At 40.3% G+C, this 25,093-nt stretch overlaps 1 protein-coding gene across 1 annotated transcript in view; it reads right to left on the bottom strand.

Annotated features, from left to right (window-relative positions):
• Window positions 1–25,093, bottom strand: part of LOC126397175 (uncharacterized) — a 98,437-nt gene that overhangs the window by 71,821 nt on the left and 1,523 nt on the right. Inside the window, exons 2-3 of the mRNA XM_050055742.1 lie at window positions 16,718–16,839; window positions 8,762–8,809 (exon numbers count right to left, since the gene is read on the bottom strand). Coding sequence (XP_049911699.1) covers window positions 8,762–8,809; window positions 16,718–16,839 — 170 coding nt within the window. The remainder of the gene's footprint in view (window positions 1–8,761; window positions 8,810–16,717; window positions 16,840–25,093) is intronic.

The following is a 25,093-nucleotide window of genomic DNA, read 5'->3' as shown; positions in this document are numbered from 1 at the left end:
CAATTAAAGGAAACTTAATTGAATCAGCCTCAGGACCCTCCCGAACAGGAACTCAAATGAATTGTGCTTGGGGACGGATGGCAGGAGAGAAGGGGAGGGCATGGAGGTTAAATAAAAAGGGTGAAATTACCAAGAGTCCAAGTCTTTGCTTGGAGTAATGGCAACAGACTGACCCTGCTATGATGAAAATTAAATTTTGTTTGCAACCCCATCTAACCACAACAGATGCTGTCGTGTTTTTGTTTTTTGTCTGGTGACATCTTGTCTTCAGTTTAAATGTGACACAAGTTTCAGCCAAAAATTAAAGCAGAATTTGCACCAAATACAGATGCTGCACTACATTTGTGGAGACCATGGGCCAGATGTGTCAGATCCCAACCCAAATGCCAGAATAATGCTGGCATTGTAGGTTTCTGCAAACCACTGACACATTACATTTGTACAATATTATGTAGCAAATATGTTGAAACTTGATTTTTCTTCATGTTTCAACAACACTGTGGTTATGCGTTAGGTTTAGGCACATAAATATCTTGGTTATGGTTAGGAAAAGATTTTGCTTTGGAATACCCAGTTTTGTTGGCACAATCCCATCTGGAAGTGCCGCAGAGTCTCAGCAAAAAACAGACACTTTTCATTGCACTATCCCAGCTGAAAATTCAGCAATGTCTCGTAAATAACAACAGGAATTTGTGGCAATAACCTCACTGGAAAAACAAAGGCCTATTGGTAGCACTATCCCCCATGGAAAAACAGAGACGGGTCTCTAAAAAACACCTACATCTTATGGCTACAAAGACGCTGGAAATGCAGTGATGTCTCAGTAAAAAACTGCTGCTTTTCATGGCACTATCCCTGCTGAAAATGCAGCAATTTCTCATAAATAACAACAGGAATTTGTGGCATCATCCCCACTGAAAGAACAGAGACAGGTTGCAGGAAAGACAGAGGTGCCTCTGTAAACACCAACCGCTTTTCCTGGCATTATCCCGTCAGAAAAGCAGCAATATCCTGGTAAAAAACAAACACTTTGTGGCACTATCATGGCTGGAAACACAGTAGAGTCTTAGTAAAAAAACAACTGCTATTTGTAGCAGTATCCCCAATGGAAAAAACAGTGACAAGTCCCAAAAAAATGCCCACATTTGGCGGCTAAAAATACGCTGGAAATGCAGCGATGTCTCAGTAAAAAAAACAACAGGAATTTGTGGCCCAATCCCAACTGGCAAAACAGAGGTGCCTCTGTACACAACAACTGCTTTTCCTGCCATTGTCAAATGTGAAGATTCGGTGCTTTACTTGGTCTGACATTATGGTAAATTTATTATTTTTTGGGTTCTGAAGTGTTGGTTGAATGAATCAAGACGTGATGAAGTCACTTTAGACTCTGATACTGTAACAGGCTCTGTTTTCTTATATTTTGAAGGGCCAATCGATTAATGGAGAAAATAATCTACAGATAATTTGTTAACTAACATAATTGTGAGTTGCAGCATTACCTTCACTCCCTAGTGTATTCAGTTTTGTACTGTACTCCCCCCCGCTCTGTCTAGTTCTTGGTGCATAGTATCTTGTGGTAATTAGACCCTGCTTCTGTGTTTCTGACTCTGCCTCAGCTTCGTGTTTTGGATACCTGAGCCTGTTTCTTGGACTGATTTCCTGTGTACCGAACCCTGTTTTTAAAGTAAAGACCTTTTTGATGATACCTGTTAGAGTGTTGAGTCATGCATGTGAGTCACTGTCTTCTAGTACAAGTGTAACAAGATGCATAAAACTGTGCAGATTTAGGACTAACACACAGACAGTAATAAGCATGTGCATTCTTTTTCATTAGACAGTCTGTTGATGCTTTTAAGACCCTATTTTTTGGCTTATAACTGACCTGTTTCTCTATTTCTTTTATCAGATTCACTGAGTTTAAATTGTTTGAACTTGTTTTATTGTAATTTTGTGTAACTCATCTATGCACTTTCATTTTAATTTGTTGTCTGTCCTTCGCACTCGCCTTAAGACCGGAGCTTTTGCTGTTGTAGCACCCAAGTTTTGGAGCACTCTGCCTGCTCCCTTACCGTCTGCTGACTCTGTGGTTGCTTTAAAAACAACTAAAGATGCACCTGTTTAGAAAGGTGTTTGGGTAACTTGTATGCAGCAGATCTGTATTTTATTACCCGTTTTTCTTTTTAAAGTACAATTCAAATTAAATAAACTTTTATTTATTTATTTTTTTACAATAAGATCACGTCTTTCACCTGATATTTAAGCTCGTTCTCATCATATCACCTGCAGCCATCTCTGTTAAAATGGTGTGTACGTCTGGTCTGATGTATACGTGAGGTGAGCACATTCTTCTTTAAAAAACACCACATACAGTCCCAGCCTCGGTCATTATAGTAGTTATATTTACTCCCACAATGAGTGAGTCAAATTCCAGTTCTGTACATTTGAAAATATGAATATTGTAAGTCTGAACAGATACACAAAGCAAACGCCTTTCTGCTGTTATTTGTCCATTGTTGTGCCAACATGGTTCACTACTAAGCAAAACACACACACACACACACACACACACACACACACTACCTCAAGGCCATGTTCCATTGTCCTGTGAAAGCCATGAGGAGGAATTCCTTTCATGTGCCATCTCCTGTCACCGTGCTGTCCTGACAGAGGCTTAGTGACATACGAGAGGCCTCGGCAGAATGTCCTGCTTTTAGTCAAATGAAGAGTCTGGCAGCTGCTGCATTCATCAAAATCAAAGGATAATCTGCTTTCCATATAAAATCAAGTGATGATTAACATTTTTTTTTTCTCCAAAGAGGGGGATGGGAGCGTAAATGCTAGCACCTTTAAGGAGACACTTGAGAGACATGGGGCGGGGAAGGTTCAGAAACAGTGCAGCAGATTTGAAGTTATATGAACGCAGTGTATGAACTAAGCTCTCAGTGTTGCTCTGTGTGGACTGATTTCTATATTATGACTTTAAATGCCCACTGCCTTTTAAAACCAGTTCATTTGAGCTATGATGTCATTAAAACACTGTTATATTTTAACCAAAGCATAAATCACAGAATGGCCACTCAAGCTGTAAAACACTGACACTAAAAAACCTAGTGTAGTATATTTTGTTAAGAAGCCAATACGATGTCTCAAAAATGTTTAAGTAAATCATCTTGACTTCTGATTACATTTATTTATTTGGCAGATGCTTTTGTCCAAGCCAGGAACAAATTAGGTACAATCCAAGCCATGGTAGATCAGTAATTTATCCATTTGTGTGATGATGTAAAACACAAACCACGGCTGCAGAAGCTCTTTACAATCAAAGTCAAAACTGGTCGACGATAAAGTCAGCACAAAACACTGGGAGAGTCTGATTTCACAGCATGTTTAAAGACACATTTTTGGGTGGATGTTCCCACAGAACAACTGGATTTTTCCACAAAAAATATAGACTTGAATCACAATGTTTGTTTACAATAATCTGCAGGTAAAAAGCACCTGCATCACAAACATAAAATAAAACAGCGTCGAGCAAACGGGCGAGGAACAGCTGAGATACTTAGAGAAAATGGTTATGCGTTGTTGTGTTTTGTGTTGCCGAGTAACAATAAAGAGTAGAAAAGGTTTTTTTTAGATTTCCATCTGCGAAGAACAAACATACTCAAAGACAACTCGAAACTCTCAATAACAACACTTTTAACTATCGTTGGATTTAAGACATGATTCACCTGTTGGGACAAAAGAAATTGACGGCTTAAGTTTCCCCAAAACCAGCAGTTAGTCCGACCAGCATTGAGATGTGGCTGCTGCGTGACAGTAGATTTGGTTTCTCAAAGATGCTAGCAAAGCACCCAACCCGATCTCACTCTGAGGTCATCGCAAACCGGCACTTGGTCAGTGACTTCCGGCATCAGACACCAACACACTTTCACGTCGGCGTGATACACCAGCGGCGGTGTCAGTGGAAGAACCGTGTTGGAGTTGTGAGTGAGTGACTGATTTCGAACATAGGGTTAGATAAATGGTTAGCCTTAACCTGGTTGACATGTCCTGCATCTTTACTTTTAAATTTGAGTCTAAATTCGCTTTATGTACTTGTATCAGCAGATGACTGGTTGTGTTCCAGGGTCCTCACATCTTTAAGCAACTTATAATTTGCCAACATGACCAGACATTTGAAAAACACACGTTCTCATTTTCACATTAGTAAACCTTGTCATTGCCTTTTGTTCTCATTACTGTGTGCATGCTAACTAATCAAACCGATTTTCTAACTTGCAATAATATTTACTATTATAAAGCCAAGAGTCCTGTCATTACTAGAGTCACTACCAGATAAAAGGAAAGTGAAGCAGCACCACAGTGATGACATTAAACCTGCTGACAGGACATAAAAACCAACCCAGTTCTCTATTATCCCGATATGGCTCCTGCAGTTATCAGGTGAGGAACCCCTCATGGTGCCAAGAATTACTATTTTTTATTAAGAGCGCATCATTAGACGCACAGTCTGTCCTCCTGACCCCAGCTCTGTGTCGGACAAGAGCTAATCAGGGCCGAGGAGGAGAACTGCGAATGTGCTTCCTCCGTCACAACTCCCAAACCAACGTCTTCTCCGCCGGACTCCAATCAAAGGGAGCAGAGGCCATTAGGCGGCTCTGGACCTCCTTTTCTTTATAATTACACCCTCCTGGATTGACCGAGCACCAGCTAGCCCTCTGCTATTTGCGGTAATTAGTCCAGAATGTGAGCTGTCAACATGCAAAAATCGTGCCAGTAGGCCCACAATGCCACGGCCACCCCCACTGTGTTCAACAACAAGCACCTAGCCTCGGCCACTGGAATGCATTAACTTTCTCCTCTCTCCCTCTCCTTTTTTTTTTTCCCTCGGCGACTCGTGTCAAATCCAGGTCCCTCAGAACAAAATCTTAATAATTAACTGGCAAATTTTAACATGATTGCTTGTGACACACCTACTCTGGTAATTATTGCTTTGAGGCCATGTGCTAATGAAATTAATGCATTCATTGCCCCAACAAATTAGCATAACTCAAACAAATGGCCCACATTTGAGACCACGTTGCAAAAGGGGAAAACAACATACAAGAAAAAGCAGCATCAAAAGAAAAAAAAAAAAAAAAAAAAAAACAACAACTAGAAAATGAAGCGGCTGGCACATCGAATTCCAGACTGTATGATGAGCACTGCTTTCACAAAGTCTTAATGGCTAAAGCCTCTTAATGTTAACCAAGGGTGATTGCGGTAATGCATTACAGAGTGATAGCAGCGCAAAATGATTATCACTATCATCATTACAGCCATTGCTGATGTACATATACATCTCTCTGTGGACAAATATTAAATGGCCGTGCCACTGCAGACATTAAAATGTTATTATACTGATGCATTAACTTACTGTAGCAGAGTTCATATCAATATACAGTAGATGCTTCCCAACAATCATTCTCTAAATGGCACTGCTGCCACATTCACCAGTTCTGCCACTAACCCCTGTTCATGGCTGTTTGGACACTTGGCGGGATGTCTCTGCTCGCCATTAATAATTGATAACGATGCCATCAGTACAATGGACGGAGACAAGTGCAGCGGTCAGTTGGAGATGCTGCAGAAAGTGCGAGAAATGTCCCCTCTTAGGTAAAAGAGGAGCAGGGATGGTTGTAACACCTAAAAAATGTGTTTGCCTGCAGCCAAATGCTGTCAGGGAAACAGCCAAAAATGAAAATGACTTCCATTTAAGCAACAGCGAGTTACATTATTACAGCCAGGTGAGAGTCTGCAGGTTAACATGACAGCTCACGGTGGTATTTCCAAAACCTCTCTTAATTTATCATGGCAACCTTTGTTTGGTATGGTAAATCAGTAAACTACAGCACAGAATTATTTCAGGTTATTTTAGGTTTGGGCCAATTTGGTCTAAGTGTTACTTACTTATTTTTAAAATAAATAAATGAATCAGTGTATGTATAAATATATATATATATATATATATCTAATTGATGTTTGTTTTGACATGTACATATTTAGTAAAAAATATTTGACAAGTTTTTGGCTTCAACTGATGAAGTCATCAGTGCTGTCGTCTGCGTGGGTCCGCATTAAAAATGGTTTGTTATATCACTTTATTTCCAGTGACCACACAGGAAGTTAAACAGCTGTGGCCGTCGAATGTGTGGTCATTTTATATCGTCTGGACAAGGGTTACAAAGAGCTGACAAATTTCTCAAATTTTTTGAAGGAAAATAAAGCTGAAGATTTGGGCAAATTTCTAAAAAATATTTTTCACAATTTAAAAATGATGAAATTAAACATTTTAACAGCGTCACTTGGGGGGGAAGTTTCTTATGGCATGTTATAGTTAAAAGTATGTCTAGGATTGCAAAGGGCTGGTAAATTTCTAAAAATTTTCCAAGGGAAGTTGAGCTAGGGAATGTAGTTTGTTGTTTTTTCCCCCCCAAAAAATTCCAAATAAAAATTGTACCTTTCAATAGTGAACTAATTTTGGGAAAAACACACAAAAATCAGAGTCTAAAATGGAGGAAGTCCATGGAGAAGATAAAGAGGCCTGGCAGGGAAATTACTTTTTGGAGAGAACCATTTTTTCTTTTGGAGGAGTGGTCATAGGGATTGTTTTGTTTGTTTGTTTTTTTGTTGTTCAATTTAAGCTCCACACAATGCTAAATAAGTCATCTCAACTGAATTATTGATTTTTTCATTTCTGTTCGAAGGTTTTACGTCAGCTTATGATGTTAAAAGGTTTGTTTTAATGTGCCTATGACTTGGCAAATTCAGCCTAAGCAAAGGGAATCGTGTGTTTTTGGGGTGACAAGGTGACATGACAGATTTCATCTTTCAAGAAAACTAAAACTGTGCCATTATCATTATTATTATTAACATTTTGGATTTGAAGCTGATGAAAGAGTTGTCCTAACTGGCTGCAAGCAAAGTTTTGAGATGAACTTTTATTGGACGCTGTATTTGTATTTATTCCCGTCGCTCGTGTTGGAAGTGCCACAATGGACGAGGAACGTCTAATTCATTAAGCTGAAAAGAGACGTTATCTACACCTTCTTATTTCAAGGGTAAAAGACCTTTGCTAATAGCAAGCTAGGCTACTTGCTGTTGGCTTTGTTGTTTGTCATTTCCAGCAAATATCACAACATAAAACATGTCTTTTCTGTTTTAAAAAGTAGCGTTACAAACGTAGGAAGATAGCAAGCAGGCTACTCACACATCTTTAAAGTGGTGACGTCTCCAGTCTGACTGTAGTTTGTTTAAGCGATGCTATGCGATAGCCAGATGCTAGTTTTCTGTTGGGACTGGTCTCAGGAGCAGCTGTGGAGTCAAGTGGGACACCTGCTAAAATTTGGTATACCAGTTCGGTCCAGTGTTTGGCTTGATATCAATTTGGTTTGAAAATTTTTACACCAGCCCAACCCCAATAATTACAACATTCTCCAGCCAGCAGCACACAGCAAAAGTTAACAGCATGTCTCTGAGCAACCCTGGCTCTCAAATGTCAGCCAACCACTGCCAGGGGAAACACCCACCATCACAGGCTGCGAGCTGAAATGTTGTTTTTACAAATATGTCCAAAAACTGTTTTATCCTTTTTATAAAAATGGAAAATGTGCACGATGCCCACAGTATCATTAGAGTTTATACTGACTTATACACAAACTGAGAGTTTGCCTTTAAAACCTGAAACCTTGAGACAAACTCATCGTCCTGTTGGTAACAAACTCCAGCTGTATGTAACAGAGACGTGTTGATGTCTGTAAAAGAAAGCATCACATGTTGGACCGACTGGTCTCTGACCCCAAATGGAGACAAGACAAACTCCAAGATGAATAACAACAATCATAGGAGTCCTCCCCTCAGACTAAATGTTTCATTTAACTTGCATCAGTCGGTGTCAATCTGTGCATGTGTGTTTGCGTGTTTGATTTCATGTTTAAAATATCTTAAAATCCCGAAAGGTCGTTGTCAGAGTAACTGTGACATTCTCCTCCACAGAGTGTATTCCGCCCATACATACACACAGGAGCAGACAGCAAGGATCACATTTTCAACCAGCCGCCGTGGAGCAAACAATGAATAAAACACCCAGTAGCCAGCTTCTGATGCTTTGACCCGCGGCACAAGCATGAATACATACAACACATCAACAGCATACTTCCTAATCTGAGATGGTTAGTAATGTGGCCACCTTATCCAGCATGCAACCCCATCTGTGATGACACATCAGCTCCACCATTTCATACGAATAAACTCACAAACACGAGACACAATGTGTTGACGGAAAATTAGCATTAGGAATGTACCACAGGAAAGCGTGATTAATTTCTGCTCATGAAATGAATACAGATTTGGTCATTAGATGGCTTGTATCCTTTGCCAAATATTGTAATGTTTCTCCCTCCTCTTCCGCAGCCAGTGTTCTGCTGCAATAATAAGGAATATAAGACAGCTTACAGCTCATAAGCAACACAACTGCTGGAAAATCAGCTAAATCACAGAGCAAAACAAAGACCTGATTGCTCATTAGTATTATGAATCTGCTCTGTTTAAATCTGCTTTGTGAGATGCAGCTACTGCTTAATGACTTAAACGGTGTTTGTTTAAATGCTTGCTACCTACATTTCACACAGGAAGATTAAAAGAATGAGACATCATCAGATCTCTCATTGGATTTTCATAATACCCTCCCTCTAAAATCACACTCACGCATCAATACACTTACCTTGGCTTTGCAGATAATGCAGCGCAGCCTGTCTTCACTCCCACTTCCCTGTAAGGAAACAGTATTTAAAGACATTTAGAGACAGAGAAGCATCAGAACATCAGCTCTAAAGATGGGCCTGCTGCAGAATCACATGCACGAGTGACAAATCATTTGTTTGTGTTTTGATCAATAAACTAATTATGTCTGGAAAATGTGATCAGAGTCCTGCACGGGTCTGATTTTCAGAACCCGATCCCGCCCTGGCACCTGCATGTATGACCAATTCAACCCTCTGAATCTTCAACACAAGATCTGCAGCCCGAACTGAAACCACAAACCCTATAATATCTGTCCGCTGCTCAGATAATTCTGTCCAGCAGCGTGTTTAAAATGATACTTTTGAGACATTTTATACATGTGAAACTAAGAGAATATATTTTAAAACAAAGGTAATTCAGAAAATATAATTTCGGGGCGTTGGTGGCTTAGCGGGTAGAGCAGGCGCCCGATGTACAAGGCTGTTGCCGCAGCAGCCTGGGTTCGAATCCAGCCTGTGGCCCTTTGTTGCATGTCATCCCTCTCTTTCCCCCTTTCATGCTTACCTGTCCTGTCCATTAAAGGCAAAATGCCCCCCAAAAATATCTTTAAAAAAAAACAGAAGAAAAAAAAAAAGAAAATATAATTTCAATCAATATATCTTTATATTCTCATAATACTGAGCAGCACATGTCCACAGTTTGTGTGCCTGTTTGTAACACGCCTGAGTGACGCGGCTCTCATCTCAGAGATAACACACAAAGTCAGCAGTCAGAAAAAAAAATTCAAAAAATATTGAAAATATATATTTAATAGCCAACACCTGTGATCGGCCACGCCCGTTCTTTGTTTAACCTTTTAAAACCCACCTACCCATCAGCAACCACCCTGTTTGTCATGCTGAATCGTAACAACTATAGGAGAAGAACTATAAGTCCAAGAGGCATGTGTGAGGCTTCATTTGAGACTTAACCCTCTAGTTTCTGAAAACGTGCTTGTTTAAACTTTGGCTAAAACACAATTTAAACTACAAAGCAAAGGGACTTGACACTTTGAAGCTGTATACTGAACACAGAAATAAAATTAAGACAAACTACCACCTGCAAATCACTGTTTTCTTTTTGCAGGTCAACCGGCAAGTATACAAGGGTGCCCGACAGGATGCAAGGCTCTGAGTGTGAGTGTGAAATAAATAAATACATAAAAAAATAGAAAACAACAAAAATTTCAAACAACACCATATGTCAGAAATCAATAAATAATATTTAACACTGTGGTGCTTCCTAAAGTGTTGTGGTGTTTTCTACTTTGTTCATGTGTTTTGTCTGATGTTGTTGTGTTTTGCACCTCCAGGCCACCATACGTATAGTAATTAATGCACAAACATACATGACTGTGTTGTAAAAGTAATTCAGTGACAGAGAAGCATCAGAACATCAGCTCTAAGTCTGCTGTACAAACACATGCATGAGTGAGTGACAATGTGTTTGTGTTTTGATCAATACACTAATTATGTTTGGGAAAATGCAACTGCATCTTTAACCCAAAGGTGTGTGAGATGCAACAACAAACAAAATAGGAAATTACCTACATTTAGAAAACGCATCTAAAATCGTTGTTTTTTTGTATTGAGTTAATGTTTTTTGCCAGTATTGTTACATTCTGCACCTCCAGGCCACCGTACATATAACAATAGACATAAAGCTATGTTATAAAAGTAACTTAGTGACAGAGAAGCATCAGAACGTGAGCTCTACAGATGGACCTAATGTAGAATCACATGCATGAGAGGCAAATCATTTGGTTGTGTTTTGATCAATAAACTAATTATGTTTGGAAAATTGTGATTCTTTAATCCAAAGGAGTTAAAGATGGAAACAACACAACAAAATAGAAAATACAACTACATTCAGAAAAAAAGAAAAATCACACTGTTGCACTTTTTTAAGTGTTTTTTCTCTTTTTGTGATTTTTGTCTAATGTTGGCAACTCTAGGCCACCATAGTTATAGTTATTAACCCTTTGAAACCTGAGCAAATCAGCTTGATTTCTTTTAAAAACATGGGAGCAACTACAGAAATTACCCCAAAAAATTTAGCAAGAAATTAGGAGAACATTCAAAATAAGAAAATTAGTTTTTTTGTTTTTTTTTCTTAAACAAACAAAATGACCTGAAGGAATGAGCAAATGACCTGGAAAGAGTGCTTAAAATATAAAATAACTCTGTAACATAATTTTAAAAATGTAATAATAATTATAAATAAAGTTATCCCAAGCGTTTTCTTTTTTCCCTGTTTTTTAAAAATAATTTCTATTTTTTTTTTTTTTTTTTTTTTTGCAGTTTGTGGGACATTTCTAACCAAATTGCTCATTGCCTTTATCCCATTTTGCTGAAACAAACTGCACCAATTTGCTCAGGGGTCAAAGATTTAAATACTTGCGAAAGGCGTCTGAAAGCAACACAAGAAAAGTGATATCGCTCCAGGTCTCAAAGGGTTAACAGACAGATATACATGACTATGTTGTAAAAGTAATTAAGTGACAGTGAACCATTGAAACAACACCAAAGAAAAGTAAAAAAGTATTTTTAATTCATGCTATTAAAACATTTTGTCCAAGGTTTGCACCGCTGGACCACCGTAGATTTAGTAATTATTAGACAGACATACATGAATATATTGTTTTAATGCACACACTTAAAGTACCACTTCACACGACAGAACTGCACAGGAAACAAAAATAATGTTGGCAACGCTCTTCAGGCTGGTGCTAACTGTCTGAAGATGCTAATAACAAGAAAAGCACTTGTACAAACACAAACTGCCAAATCCACTGCTAATATGCCAGGCATGTAGGAGCACATTTTGATAGATGTTAATGGCATATAATTATAGAACACCGCTATTAGGCAATGTGATTTTATAAAGAGGACCATTGCCCCTGGCACTGTGGCCTGATTGCTGTGAGTGTTGGGCTAATGAATGTAAACCAAGTCTGTTTGCAGTGATGAGAATTATCAACCCATGAGAGACAGAGTGAGGTGGGGGAGGGGAGGGGAGGTTTAACTCACTATTCACACCACTTGCAATTAAAGGGAAACATAGGCATGCACACACTTTCAGACAAGGGCATGCTCGCTGACATAAACACACACACACACACACACATGTCACATATAGAAAACATATCTAATGCATGTCAGCATGTAAACTCATCCTCTCAATATGTTTTTCACGTGTTCACACTTCGGTCACTGCTATAATCAAAGCTATATTTAGTAGGCGAGTTGTTTCCAAACCCCCTTTTTCCTCACTTCTTTTCTCCCTCCTACCTACCACGTATTTTATTTCAGATGGATGGGATTACAAATCCTGAGGAGCATTTCTTTTTTTGCAGACTACCATTCCCATAAACTTCAATAGACTGAAACCAGATGTATAAAAATGAGAAACATATTTATCTATGAGGACAGCAAGTGTATGCCATTACTTTCCAAAAAGCCTGCGTCCTTGCTCTGTATCTTCTCAAGCCGTCGCTGGGCCGGGCAGTGAGACACACCAGGCCACGCTCGGCTGGTGCGGTGCGAGCCATACAGTCCTCCCATGCCCTTGTACTTTGTGCTGCAAGGGGTTTCACCCCTCTAGGAATGCACTCCCTATAATGAGGGTCAGGGGTCAAAGTGCTGCCGCGCCTGGAGGCCGGGATCTCCTAGGCGCACTCAGTCACTGACTCTGTCCCTATATTTAAATCCTGCCTCAGGACATGTTTTTCAAAGGGCATCTCCTAACTAGTTCCTGGTTACTAATTAGTTTTGCGCCATGCTATTTGTCTTTGGGAACCTGAATGGGGAAGGAGAGGGAGGGGCGGCAGTCTAAAAAAAGATAGCGTATGGTCTGCCTCAGTGCAGATGATAATCATTCAGATAGTGCTCTGCTGCAAACACGCTGAAGTATGTATCAACAGTTGTGGAAATGAACGCCAGCGCTGTTTTGTTGTGCTTGAATTCAGCCTGCCCGCTGTTTAGTGACAACATCTGTGTGATACTGTTGTGGCTGAAATTAAATAAGGACGTGGAATTTGCCCTTTTTTCTGTTCAAGCTGCTTTTAGGAGTGGTAGCGGTGCATGCTATCACTCCCAGCTGGCTCGCTGTCTCTCTCTCAAGTCAAATCATTATTGGATTACATTTTCTGGCTTCATAAAATGCGGTTAAGAGGCACTTTAGACATATGTGCATGACCTGCTTTCCAGAGATGGCTATCAGAGCAAAAGTGACAGGTCAATTGCTGATTTCTGTTCTGTAAAAGGGAAAGGGGCTCCCTACCCTGAGCACTCTAAAAGGTCGCACGCTCTCTCTCTGTCTCTGCTTCTCTCACACACAAAAAACTAAAGTAGTCTCATAGCGTCGGCACACACTCTCGGCAGAGAGCGTGGCTCTGTGTGTGCGTGCGTGCCTGCTTCATGAGCCTGAGCGTGTGTGTCTGTATATAATTGTATAGTGGGAAGACACACACTTAATGGAAGTGGCTCTTCACTCTGACAGCTGGGTGGTGCAGATGAAAGGTCTGCTGTAGCATGTTGTCTACCACTTGTGGAGTATCCAAAGAGACCCGGAGCTCACAGGAGTGGATGGCACAACAGCAAACCGTTAAACAGCAGACGCATATTTCATTAATATACAGTCATTACATGTGATAATAACTGAATTATGTATTACGTACAGTATAGCGACTTACAGATGACGTGTATATTCTGTGTAGTCAGATCCAGATGTTGCTATTTAGAGCTGCGCTCTGTATGTACCTCATCTGGAAGCACAGATACTGTACAGTCCACGAGTGCATAAGTGACAGATTGATTTAATTTTCTGTGTATCTGCTCTTTGGCTCTCTAGTCAAAATGGCATTTGAGCGTTTTACTGCTGCACTTCCAGAAAGCTGCGTGACTTGTGAGATATGGCTTTAAAACATATTGGTCAGTAGTGCTGCAGCAGATTCCTAGACATCCTGACTTCAAGTTGCTAGCATGGATTAGGCTCCATAAATACTGGATACTACAATTCCCATAAGGCAACAGCATCTCTTCATCAGATCCTCACCGCCTGTTAAATGCCCACACAACGCCATGCTTCCAGTTTGTACCAGTCTGTTGTGTACAAACTAGGGCTTTTAAAATAACATCTGAATTTTGATTAATTAATAACATGAAATAAAAATAACACGTTAAAAAGTTCTGTGGTGCCCTTTGACCCGGTGCGGCATTGAAGGCCACAGTGTCACATGATGGAGGCAGACGAGACGATGCTGTTTGGCCCCATGATTTAGGAGGTCCACACCCACTTAAAGCGGACGTCCGCAAGCCCTGTGCGCGCAAAGCTCAGATTTTACGACCACGCGGACTCCGCTCCGCGCACCAGTGTCACTCAAAAGACCGCTCGGCATGTGTTTTTCACATCGCTATGACAGAAACGTGCAAGAATTGGGGGTACAGGAAACTACAACGCAGAAGTGCGCTCAACTATGGAAGCCCGAATGACTGCGGACATTCCTCGCGCAGTCCGCTCCGTTTATAGTGCGCCCGAGTCTGTGAACACCTTAAATTAAAACCCTCGGTGCACACTGCAGCACAATCAAACAGATGCGCAACTCAGAGCATCAGAAGTGTCTCTGACACCAGACTCAGAGCGGCTCTGAGTGCTCTGAGTGCGCTCGTGGCTCGTTGACGGGGTTAGTTTTGCATTTAAGGCCTCCCCAAAAAAAAACGAGGACAAAAAAAAAAAAAAAAAAAAAAAAAGCGCAGCCGAAGCTTCGAATTTTTTTTTTCACAATTGAATCCCATGCCATCGAACGAAGCTTCGAAGCTTCAAATTTTTTGGGTCAGCCCTACATTTAGCAGTGAACCTGGAGGTGTGAGCTAGCACAGGCTCTGATGTTAACGCTAGCAGGCAGCCTCATAAAGCCACACTCGACTAGGCGCTCAGACGCAAACTGAGTCAGTCTACCTGCGACCGACTAACTAACTCCTTTACAAAATGGACTGCAGACCACTTTGAGTGGTAGAGGACAGAGGGACAATTGTGTCCAAAATTCAGCAGCTTTACTACGACACATCTGACAAAATTCATTTGAATTTAAATTTTTTAGCAAAAATTGATGTATGCGATTAATTCAGATGAATTAATCACTGAGCATGTGACGAATTAGATCAATTATTTAATGGCTTGACAGCCCTAGTCAAAACATTTTGCTTGTGACAATTAGTATTAGCATTATCACAGTTAACCATAGCTGTAAATGCGTCATGCTAACCAAGCTAGCAGTTAGCATTAGGGTTAGCTCTACCCTCTCATCCAAATATGGTCACTTGTGGCTCCAAAAACCCAAGATAGTGATGGTGATGGTGGCTAGCTCTGTTTCCATGTTCACCCAATCCTGAGAAAAATATTTGTGTATTTCGCCTCTTAGCGCTCTGCTACATTTGCTAGCTAGTCACTCACTTTGTCAGTCTGCCGTTCAGTGCTCATAGTTTGTGTTGGGTTTATCTGAGCGTCTTTTGCTGATAGCAGTTTTCTGCTAAACTGGATTAATAAAAGACGAGGGAACAGGGAATGCTAAAATGCTAACTCATTTCTGGGGCACTCTATGGCAGTGCAGAGACGCCAAGATGTGGAAGACCTGGAAACGCTGACCAATGAGAGCAGACTGGGCTTTTTCAGGAAGGGGACTTACAGAGACAGGCAGAGGGTGAATACAGGTGTTCCAGCACAGACAGTATGAGGAAGATAACGTGTTTTTTGATCATTAAAGCATAAACAAGAAATATAAGTATGAACCTGAAATGAGCAGAATAGGTCGTTTTTAAAAATCTCTGTAGAGCCGAGGTGAACTCAAAGTTGGACAATAACCTTCTGTGGGTTCATGACCCTTTTTATACGATGCATTCATTGTTTATATTAAAATATGAATTAGTGCAGCTTTAATTTACAGATTATTGTAAGCTATGATGACCAGTTTTTTCAACCAGTGCTGGCGGTATAATAATGTGATTATTATGATGCCCTTTAAGGCAGTAGAGCAGTGATTATATCACATATAAATAAACAACATCTGTCCATGCAAACTAACAGGCTCCTAAAGCGCAGTTTCATGTCATGTGACATAAAAACTCATTTGCATACAGACAAGGTTTATTACTTATGTGAAAAATTGCAGCTGAGGTGTAAAAATCTGCAGTTAAATTTACATTTTCACATCAACACACCTCTTCACTTACTTTTTAACTTTAACTTTTTTATTTCTGGGAATACTTATACAGAGGTAATTATACATTTTTACAATTCTGGCAGCAGCAGCAGCAGTTTGCTGGGAATTAATGGAGGAAGAGTAATTAGCATGAGCAGCAATAAGCACCGTGACTGAACAGAAAGAGAAATGTATGCCACCTACAGAAACTTCCATTTCATTAACTGAGAAGAGTGCAAAGTGATCTTTTGGGAGGTGCAGTGCAGAAACACAGCATCAGTGACCGCTGTATCAATACAACTACTGGTTCAAGGAGTGCTACAGATGTTAATGAGCCATTCTGCGGTAGGTGACAGGTGTCGGGTGCATGATAGCTTCCTGGATTTCTGCCAGTCCATTATGAGGCACTTCTCAGCGTTTCAGCTGTGCTTCAACTGTATAACGATGACGTGTTATCATTGTTAGCAACCCTCATTAAAACTAATTGGTATTGCTATTTGAAAGGTAGCTCATTACCTTGAGGCAAACAGCAACGTTTTGTCTCAATAAGGAATGCTAACATGGCAAACACTTTTTATTCACCGTTAGAAGACCAACAAAGACATTTTCCCCCTTCACAGTCTGACAAATGGCTGAGGAGGAGGAGGAGAAGCAGCCAGACTGAAATATCAAGGTTCCCTACATGGAAAGTATTCTTACCTTCTGGATCCACGTGGACAGACACACGTGATGGGCAAGTAAATTCTTGCAGTCGCAGAAATTCCTCAGTGGGTCACTGGCTTGAAGTTCAACATCCCTGCATATAAAGCACTCTGACGTCTCTGTAGAAGAAGAGGAGAAGATAGAGGTTATCAATGGTTTAGCACTGTTTTCACATCACATCACAGGCTGAAGTTAAAGGGTAACTGCAGTGTTTCCCAACCTGGATCCTATTTGTCCATGTGTTTATGTCTGTGTGACCAATACACACAACAGTTTTTTGAAATGGGTCCAGTTTAAAGTGAGCGCGCTGCAGCCAGCAGCGGCAAAATGCGCTGCCATGTAACCACACGGGCATTTGTGCACCGTCAATTTACGTCCACTATGAGATGTTTTTGCCACTGACAGGCTCAGGTTATTATTCTAAGTGTCTAACAAAATTTAGAAAAGGATCCCTACAGAGATAGACCTCTACCTTAAAGCCCAGAAATCGCCATAATCAAACCGGCCAGACTCCACTACACTTTATCATCGTAAAACACAAAATAAAGCTCACAAAAATCGTCTTGATTGGTCTCTCTACTTTGCCTGCAATCAACAACTCTGGTTCGACACATTTAACCCTTTGATATCCACACCAAGAAATTGGTAATAAAATTTAATTTTATTATTTGCACTTTTTATTTCCTTTATTTTTTTTACAGACGCAATAGCTTTTAAAATATAGGCCTCTACCAAGCGGTTGAGTCACTTCATTTGTCAAACAGAAAAAGAAAATAAAAATGACAAACCATGTACTGTTATAATGCTTGTTAGATGTTTGTATACCACCATATATCAATTTGTTAGCATTATTTCCATATATTTATTTTAGATATTTACCATTACAGTGCATCTCAGAAATGGTAAAAAAAAATTACAAAATATTTTCATCATAAATAAAATGGAATAACATTAAAAATGTGGTATTAACAACCGTGAATAATCACCCTTTTTTATTTCATAAAAACTGTAAATTTATTATCTTAGCATCACTGCCTTTATGATAAAATGATAATGTAACCATTTGGTTAAGTGTGGCTTTAAGGTAGTAAAAAAAAAATCAGACTTACAAAATTCTTCCAGTATAAATACTGGATTACATTAAATGTATCATTAACCCTCTGAAACCTGGAGTGACATCACTTTTCTTGTGCTGCTTTTGTAAGTATTTAACCCTTTGAACTCTGAGCAAATTTGTGTGATTTCTTTCAAAAACATGGGAAAAAAGAAATAAGCACCTCAGCAAGAAATGTTCCAAAAGTTGCAAAAAATGTATAGAGCTGGATTTTTTTTATTTTTTTAAAAAGGGGGAAAAAATAGCTAAATATAATAATTATATCTATTATTACATATTTAAAATTATGGTACAGAATTATTGTAATTTTTAAGCACATTTTCTAGGTCATTTCCTTTCGCTCTCTTTTTTCCCTCCCAATTTTCTTGTTTTTATTTTTTTCCTTTTACTAATTTCTTGCGAATTTCTGGGCTGATTCCCTCTCTCGTTGCTAACTGCCTTCTTCCCATGTTTTTTGAAAGAAATCAAGCCGAACTGCTGCCAGATTTCAAGGGTTAAACAACAATGAGTGATCAGAAATGTTTTAATTTTGTTGCAAACTGTGAATTTTAATGACATTAGCTTAGCATCACCATCAACTGTTTGGTAAAGCACATTTTTAAATAATTTGGACCTCTAATAGACTTATTTTTCTACAGAGTTGCATGAATCCGCCCAATAAGACCTCTGGAACTATAACATGTTATTAACATGCCTACCTTTGAAAATCCCACCACTCAGAGCCCTCATGTCTGGAGTGACTTTTTTTGTTACCAACTTCCTGTAGGGGACGAACTCAAAGGGACTGTTATTTAAAGACACAGTGACATATAGTGGATTCCTTTTAGCATCACATGAAACCAGATGGTAGAACTAGCTCAGGCAGGTTCAATTACATTCAGTGATACAAAATGTGCTCTACCAAACTGTGCAGGACGTGAAAGGCTTAACCCAATATGCTGCCAATGGCTGTTTTTTTTAAATGGAGCAATTTTGGGGCTGTTTCTGGTTAAACAAGTAGGATCTTACTCTTTGACAAAAAGGTCTATCTCTGTTGGGATCCTTTCCACGATGTTGTCAGACATTTATAACGACAATCTGAGCCTGTCAGTAGCAAAAACACTTTTAGTAGACGTACATTTTTAGTACGAACTACCCAGAGTGGTTACATTGCAGCCTGTTGCGGTGCTATTGACTGCAGCAGTTTCCCTCAGAACTGGATCAATGTAAAAAATTGTTGTTCCCGTGATTCACGCTGACCCAAAACATGGGAAAATTAGGTCCAAGTCACCCTTTAAGATTCATTGCTGGTCAGGAAACTGTTTATTAACTCAAACTTTATCATCGATGTAAAAAACTGTATTATTTTTTTTATTATTTACAGAATCAGTTCTGCAAATACTCCCACTTATACTGTGACTTATTTCCCATCACAGCATTTAACACACACTGTAAAGCTCCCTCGAGCATTAGGCCTTTATTTTGCTCCCAGTGGGAGCGTGGCAAAGTGAATCCTGGCTTTAAAAGTAATTGTAGCAGGCTGACATTCATGACAAGACAATGAACACAGCGGTGCAGAGGTGAGAGTGACAATGGGAAACAAAACACAGTTTTCCACTTAATTGTTATTTTCAGCTGCTATAATCTTGTTTGTTGTTTGGTTTGTTTTCTCTTTTGCAAATGATGCCACTATTTAATTTAAGAGCAAAATGCAGTTACTTTTGACCCAATGATATTTTAAAATAAACTTTAATTCTGCAAAGAAAAACATAAAATTCAGCAGAAGACAATATTGTTGAAGTCTGGCAAAAACTGCTTTTTAAAATAATAATTAAAGACCCACAAGGTAACTTCACAAGCTGGCTCTCCCAGATGTTCGAGAGATTCATCAGACAGAATTTTCAATAATTACTAACTGCACATTTTCTGACTATGTGTGATTTGTTCTCACCGGTTTACCACGAACAAGCACGAGCACAAACTGCTGGAAGATCAAATTGACAGGCCTGTTCCAAATAACCTAATGGCTTACACTGTATTTTGGATTGTTATTGATAAGCTGGAGGCAATATAGAAAATACATCTAATCTGACTCAATAAAGAGATGACACAATAAAGTGAATGCCGTCCTGCCACATCATACATACTGCAGTCATAAATGGGTCAATCTTTTATGAATCCTACAGTATAGAACATTTGGCTGTTTTAGGGGCAAGTATCAGATCGCTTCTTTTAAATCCGCATCTTGACAGATTTCTACTGATTTTACACTTGTTAGTCAGTTAGAGCTTGTCAGAAATCTACATGCTCATACAAATGGTCCGCCCATGGACACAGTCCAAAGCTAGTAGAGTACTCAGAGAGCTCAGACCTCCGCCAAGGCTGCATGGCCTAGCTGGCAACATTAACAAAAGTGAAAAATAATTCACGTATCCACCCGCAATTCAGATCTGCTCCAAAATTTACTGTTATTTGGCCCATGCTGCACCCTTCCACCAAGTTTTTGGATAATCAAGACAGTAGTTTTTCCATAATCCTGCTGACAAACCAACAAACAAGCCGAAAAACAAACCGAAAACGTGACGTCCTTGGTGACAGTATTAAGAAAGGTACCAGACTGTTTCTATAGTATAACACAACTGCACAAAAAGTTATTGGACTGCCATTTCCAGTGATCAGTAATGACATCAGTATCAGGTGACAATGACTTTGTGACAATATATTTTTAATTGCATATAACATGCATTCATCAACAAGATTTTTTTTTTTTTTTTTTAATTAAGATTGTTTTTTTGGGGGCATTTTAGGACAGTCGTAGATTGACAGGAAAGATGGGAGAGTAAAGGCCCGAACATACTCAGGCGTACTATTAGGGGAGCGGACTCCGCGAGGAATGTCCGCAGTCATTTGGGCTTTCATAGTCGAGCGCACTTCCATGTTGTAGTTTCCTGTAAAAATGTCCGTGAAAAATCCCTGCGATGTGAAAAATACATGCCGAGCAGTTACTGGTGCACAGAGCGGAGTCCGCGCAGTCGTAAAATCTGAGCTTTGCGCGCGCAGGGCTTGCGGACATCCGCTTTGAGTCCGCGGAGTCCGTTCCGCCCGAGTATGTTCGGGCCTTGAGGGGGGATGACATGCGGCAAAGGGCTGCTGCTCAGAATCCGAACTCAGCCTATGTAGGGTGCACACTCTACCAGGTGTAAACTGGCAGGTCTGAGCTCAACTCAAGCCGGCTGATGGTGTCACCTGCAACTCAGCTGGTCAAATCGCGGGCAGCTGGTTTTAAAACACGTCGCCTGTTTCAACAGCCAAACAGCTTGTAGAGAAGTTAAAATGCGAAGTTAAAATGACGACAGACTGCGTGTTCGCTTCCTGTGGCAGGGGACGGAGCACCTGCCACAGGTGGCACGGTGTGCCAGTGTCAGAAGCTGTGTGTGCCTATGCTCCGCCCACACACACACATTCACACAGACTGATTAATTGGCGCTGGCTATTTATATTATTGCGGCATATATATTATGAACACAGTCCATCTGATGCTGGTTTAATTTCTGTTTTTCACCGAGAAGAACGGCACATTCAAAGTAGTTGCCTGTTTTAACTCGTCTCGTCGTGAATCTTTGGTCTGAACTGGGCGCAAAAAATCACACACTGGGCAGCATTATGCCTGCGAAGGTTCTTCGTTGAGGCCCGATCGCGGGATCTCTGTGTAAACAGGGCTAAAGACAAACAGGTGCAGTTACAAGAACATAACTACGAGTAATTCAAGATTTGTCACTTGTTTGTTGTAGAGGATATTTCTCTATTTCTCTACATGAGCTCATGTGATCTACACAAGCCTGGCCTGATGTAAGACTGTGCTTGGCAACAGGGTGAAAAGAAGGATCAGGAGCTGTTAATTGTTAACGACAACACGTTGCCTTCACAACTTATAACAGCTGCTTTGAACTCGCAGCTGAAACGATGCCTAATATCTTGCAGTAAAATGATCCGGTTGATCCAGCCTCAATTAGGAGTGGACATAAAAGGTGAGCGGTGGAATACATCACGCGCTAGCTGGCAGACATGTGGACCTAGCCCAAGGCTGGTGTTAGCCACGGCAACCAGCATCTCTGATTTAACAGAAAACGTGCCAGTATCTTTAGTAGTGATGATTCCCAAACAGGAGCTTTGAAGCTAAATATTGGACAGTAGCTAGAAGCCAGATTTGTTGGTTTCATGGTGTAAAAACACAGGGAGACAGCAGTGAGGGCTAGCTGTCATGTGGATGGAGGATAAACTGCTGCCTCAGGAGCTCCTGTCTCTTTTGGGCCTCTCGTTGAACCGGATCGCTTCAGGTGAAAATCTCTCTTCAGATGAAAAATCTTTTAATCAAAGGGTAGGTTTTTAATGTAGCCCATCAGATTCTGTGTAAGCAGATTTTATTACTGACCAGGCATATATCTCACCTCACATTAATATCTCTGAGACAAGCTGCGGAGCAAAAAACACACAAACTTTTTTTCTCTCATGGTTAAAAGTCAGAAATCTGGCATTTTGAGATAAACGTGTGGCGTCTGTCTGCCACTGGCTTCACCTCCCTGTTACTGACACCAGCCACCTGGCCTACTAATGGAAGTCATTCCAGCGAGGCACTCTCCAAATACTAGTGTGTGTCACAGCTAATATGTTTGCCTCCTTTTTGTCTGCCTGTCGAAACAATATATCAGGTTGAGTTGGTTTTCACTCATTGTCAAAATAACTTTGTATGTGAAGTTTGCAGAAAATAATGGAGCCATGCAGAGACACACATATAGAGCATGACAGTCTACCTAACAGGCAGTCTGCGTGTTTCAACAGCCTGACCGAAAATATTTCCAAAGTTACTGTGATGGCAGGTTCACCAATTATACCCACAAGTCCTTTTTAAAATTTCATTCCCCCGAATCTGTACTGCTTTTACGATCATTATGGCGAGCCCCGAGGCGCTTCTGGAGCTAAATAACGGATGCACTGCTGCTGCTGCTGCTGCTGCTGCTGAGAAAATAACTAGAAAACAACATTACAACAGAGATGTAAACATGCGGCGCGTCAATCGTAGCCGAGCTGACACGTCTGCGTGATCTGTGACACCCATAATTAACTGTCAGCGGTGTCAGTGCTCGGCAGCGTTTCACATGAAGGTGAGTGCTCGACTAACTGGCTGAAGTCACCCTCGACGCACGTTTTAACAGCTAACAAAACTTCCTCTGTGCAGCAGCAGCAGCAGCAGCTCCAGGCTGTGTTGTTTCCATATGGGGTGATGATGCACTAAAACAAAGTTTGTCAGTGTGAGACGCTGATCTCCCACTATCACAGAGGACCATGTACCAACACGAACTCTGTCAAGGGCTCTGTTTATACTACCTGACTGTCTGAAAAAGGCTTCAGTGGTGGGCTTCTGTTGGTGACGTTTTAATCCCCTCCTGCACAGCGTCACACACATAAATCATAAGACAGAAAATGTTAGGACAGAAGCCATAATCTAAACAGAAGCAGTGTTATCTGATGACTGTACTGTACACTTTACAGTAAACAAATGGGGAAAATGCCAGATTGAGATCATTTAATTGTCCGTTGCATTGCTAACGACCTCATTAACAGAAGAATGATGGGAAATCAGCATGGTCTGGGCAAGGAACCGCCTGTGTGACAGCCATCTGGCTACAATGGGGGGTGGGGTTGAGTGGGGGTTGGGGGACTGGTAAGTTAACACCACGGCCGTCACGACTTCCCAGCACAGGCCGAGAGCACCTCTAGATGGAAGAGGAGATTAGTGTTTTAATGACCGATGAAAATTCAACTTTCATTTGGATTATGATTTGTTAAAAGTCACAAAATGAGATTAAACTTATCCACTGAATGTCTCTGGATATTTTAACTGATATGGAAGAAATAAAAGAAGAAAAAGTAAGGGAAAATGGCAGGTTACTTTAAATGACTCACCTTCAGTACATTTATAATCTATTTATGACGATACATTTCATACTGGGCTTGAATTTATCAAACATCTCAGAGTGAGAAATCAGTCCTTATTGGCCAGAAACACTCAGAGATTGATCAAAGATTTTTATACTGTTCCAGGATGCAAAGAGAGCACATGATCTCTGCAAAAAATGATGTTGTCATAGCCTTAAAATGAAGACTTCGGTCTGCAATGACCAAAATTTTAGCATTCAAACTTTATTAATTCAAATTGTTGGTTAGTCATCTATTTATTTAAATTGGAAATAGACACATTTTGCTTTAAAGGTCCAGTGAGTAGGATTTAGAGGGATATACTGGCAGAAATGGAATTTAAGCATGTAGCGTATGATCACCTGAACATAAGATTGGTTGTGTTTTTGTTAGCTTAGAATGAGCTGTTTGTATCTACATATGGAGCAGGTCCTCGTCTATGTAGATCACCATGTTGCACCATGTTTCTACAGTAGCCCAGAACAGACACACCAAACACTGACTCTAGATAGAGACATTCACAGTTTTTTTATGTTGGCCACTGTAGTTAGAAGCCCATCTGGGACAAGCAGCACCAATAAAACGCTAATCTGTAAAGTGAAACTACTTTATTCAGCATTTCTACTGGTTTGAATCACCTGGTGTGTTTGTTTTGTAGAGGAAGAGGACTCTGTGGATAATTCAGCTTGCTGGTTGTGGACAAATCAAGACGTTTGAAGGCGTCATCTTGGGCTTCGGGAAACACTGATCGACATTTTTCACCATTTTCTGACGTTTTATAGACAACTAATTCATTAATTGTGAAATTAATCAACAGATTAATTAAACCAATTATTACCTGAAAGTATCCAAAAGTTGTTTCAAAACAGAGAAAGTCAACATGCTGTGAGAGGTGGTTTTATGTTCAAAGAACTGTCGGTGAGGACCGACGCCAACACTACACTGTATCTCAGATAAAGGAGTGAGTTTAAAGGGCCAGTGTGTAAAATGGGTTGAAAACAGTGACATCAGTGGTCAAATTCTAGATTGCAGGGCTCACTTGCTCACCCCTCCCGTCGGGTAAATGACGGTGGCCTCGTAGGGACAAAAAGCCTTGCGCACGACTTTTTCAGGAGTAAGTCTATCTAGCGACAAGGTGAATGTTTATTTAGAAATCTAAACCATGTTACGATATTGTAATGAATCCCTCACGAGCAGGAGACCAGAGGAGCGTTCGGGAAAAAGGCCCGTTTATTTGAGCACTCCAGAAACTCTGGTAACACTCCACTCCGTCCCAAACTCTGACTCTTCTAGCGTAACAGACA

Source organism: Epinephelus moara, chromosome 10 (assembly GCF_006386435.1).
Source record: "Epinephelus moara isolate mb chromosome 10, YSFRI_EMoa_1.0, whole genome shotgun sequence".
Taxonomy (NCBI): Eukaryota; Metazoa; Chordata; class Actinopteri; order Perciformes; family Serranidae; genus Epinephelus; species Epinephelus moara.
The sequence above is the reverse complement of the archived record's forward strand: the minus strand, read 5'-3'. Positions and strand labels throughout refer to the sequence as shown.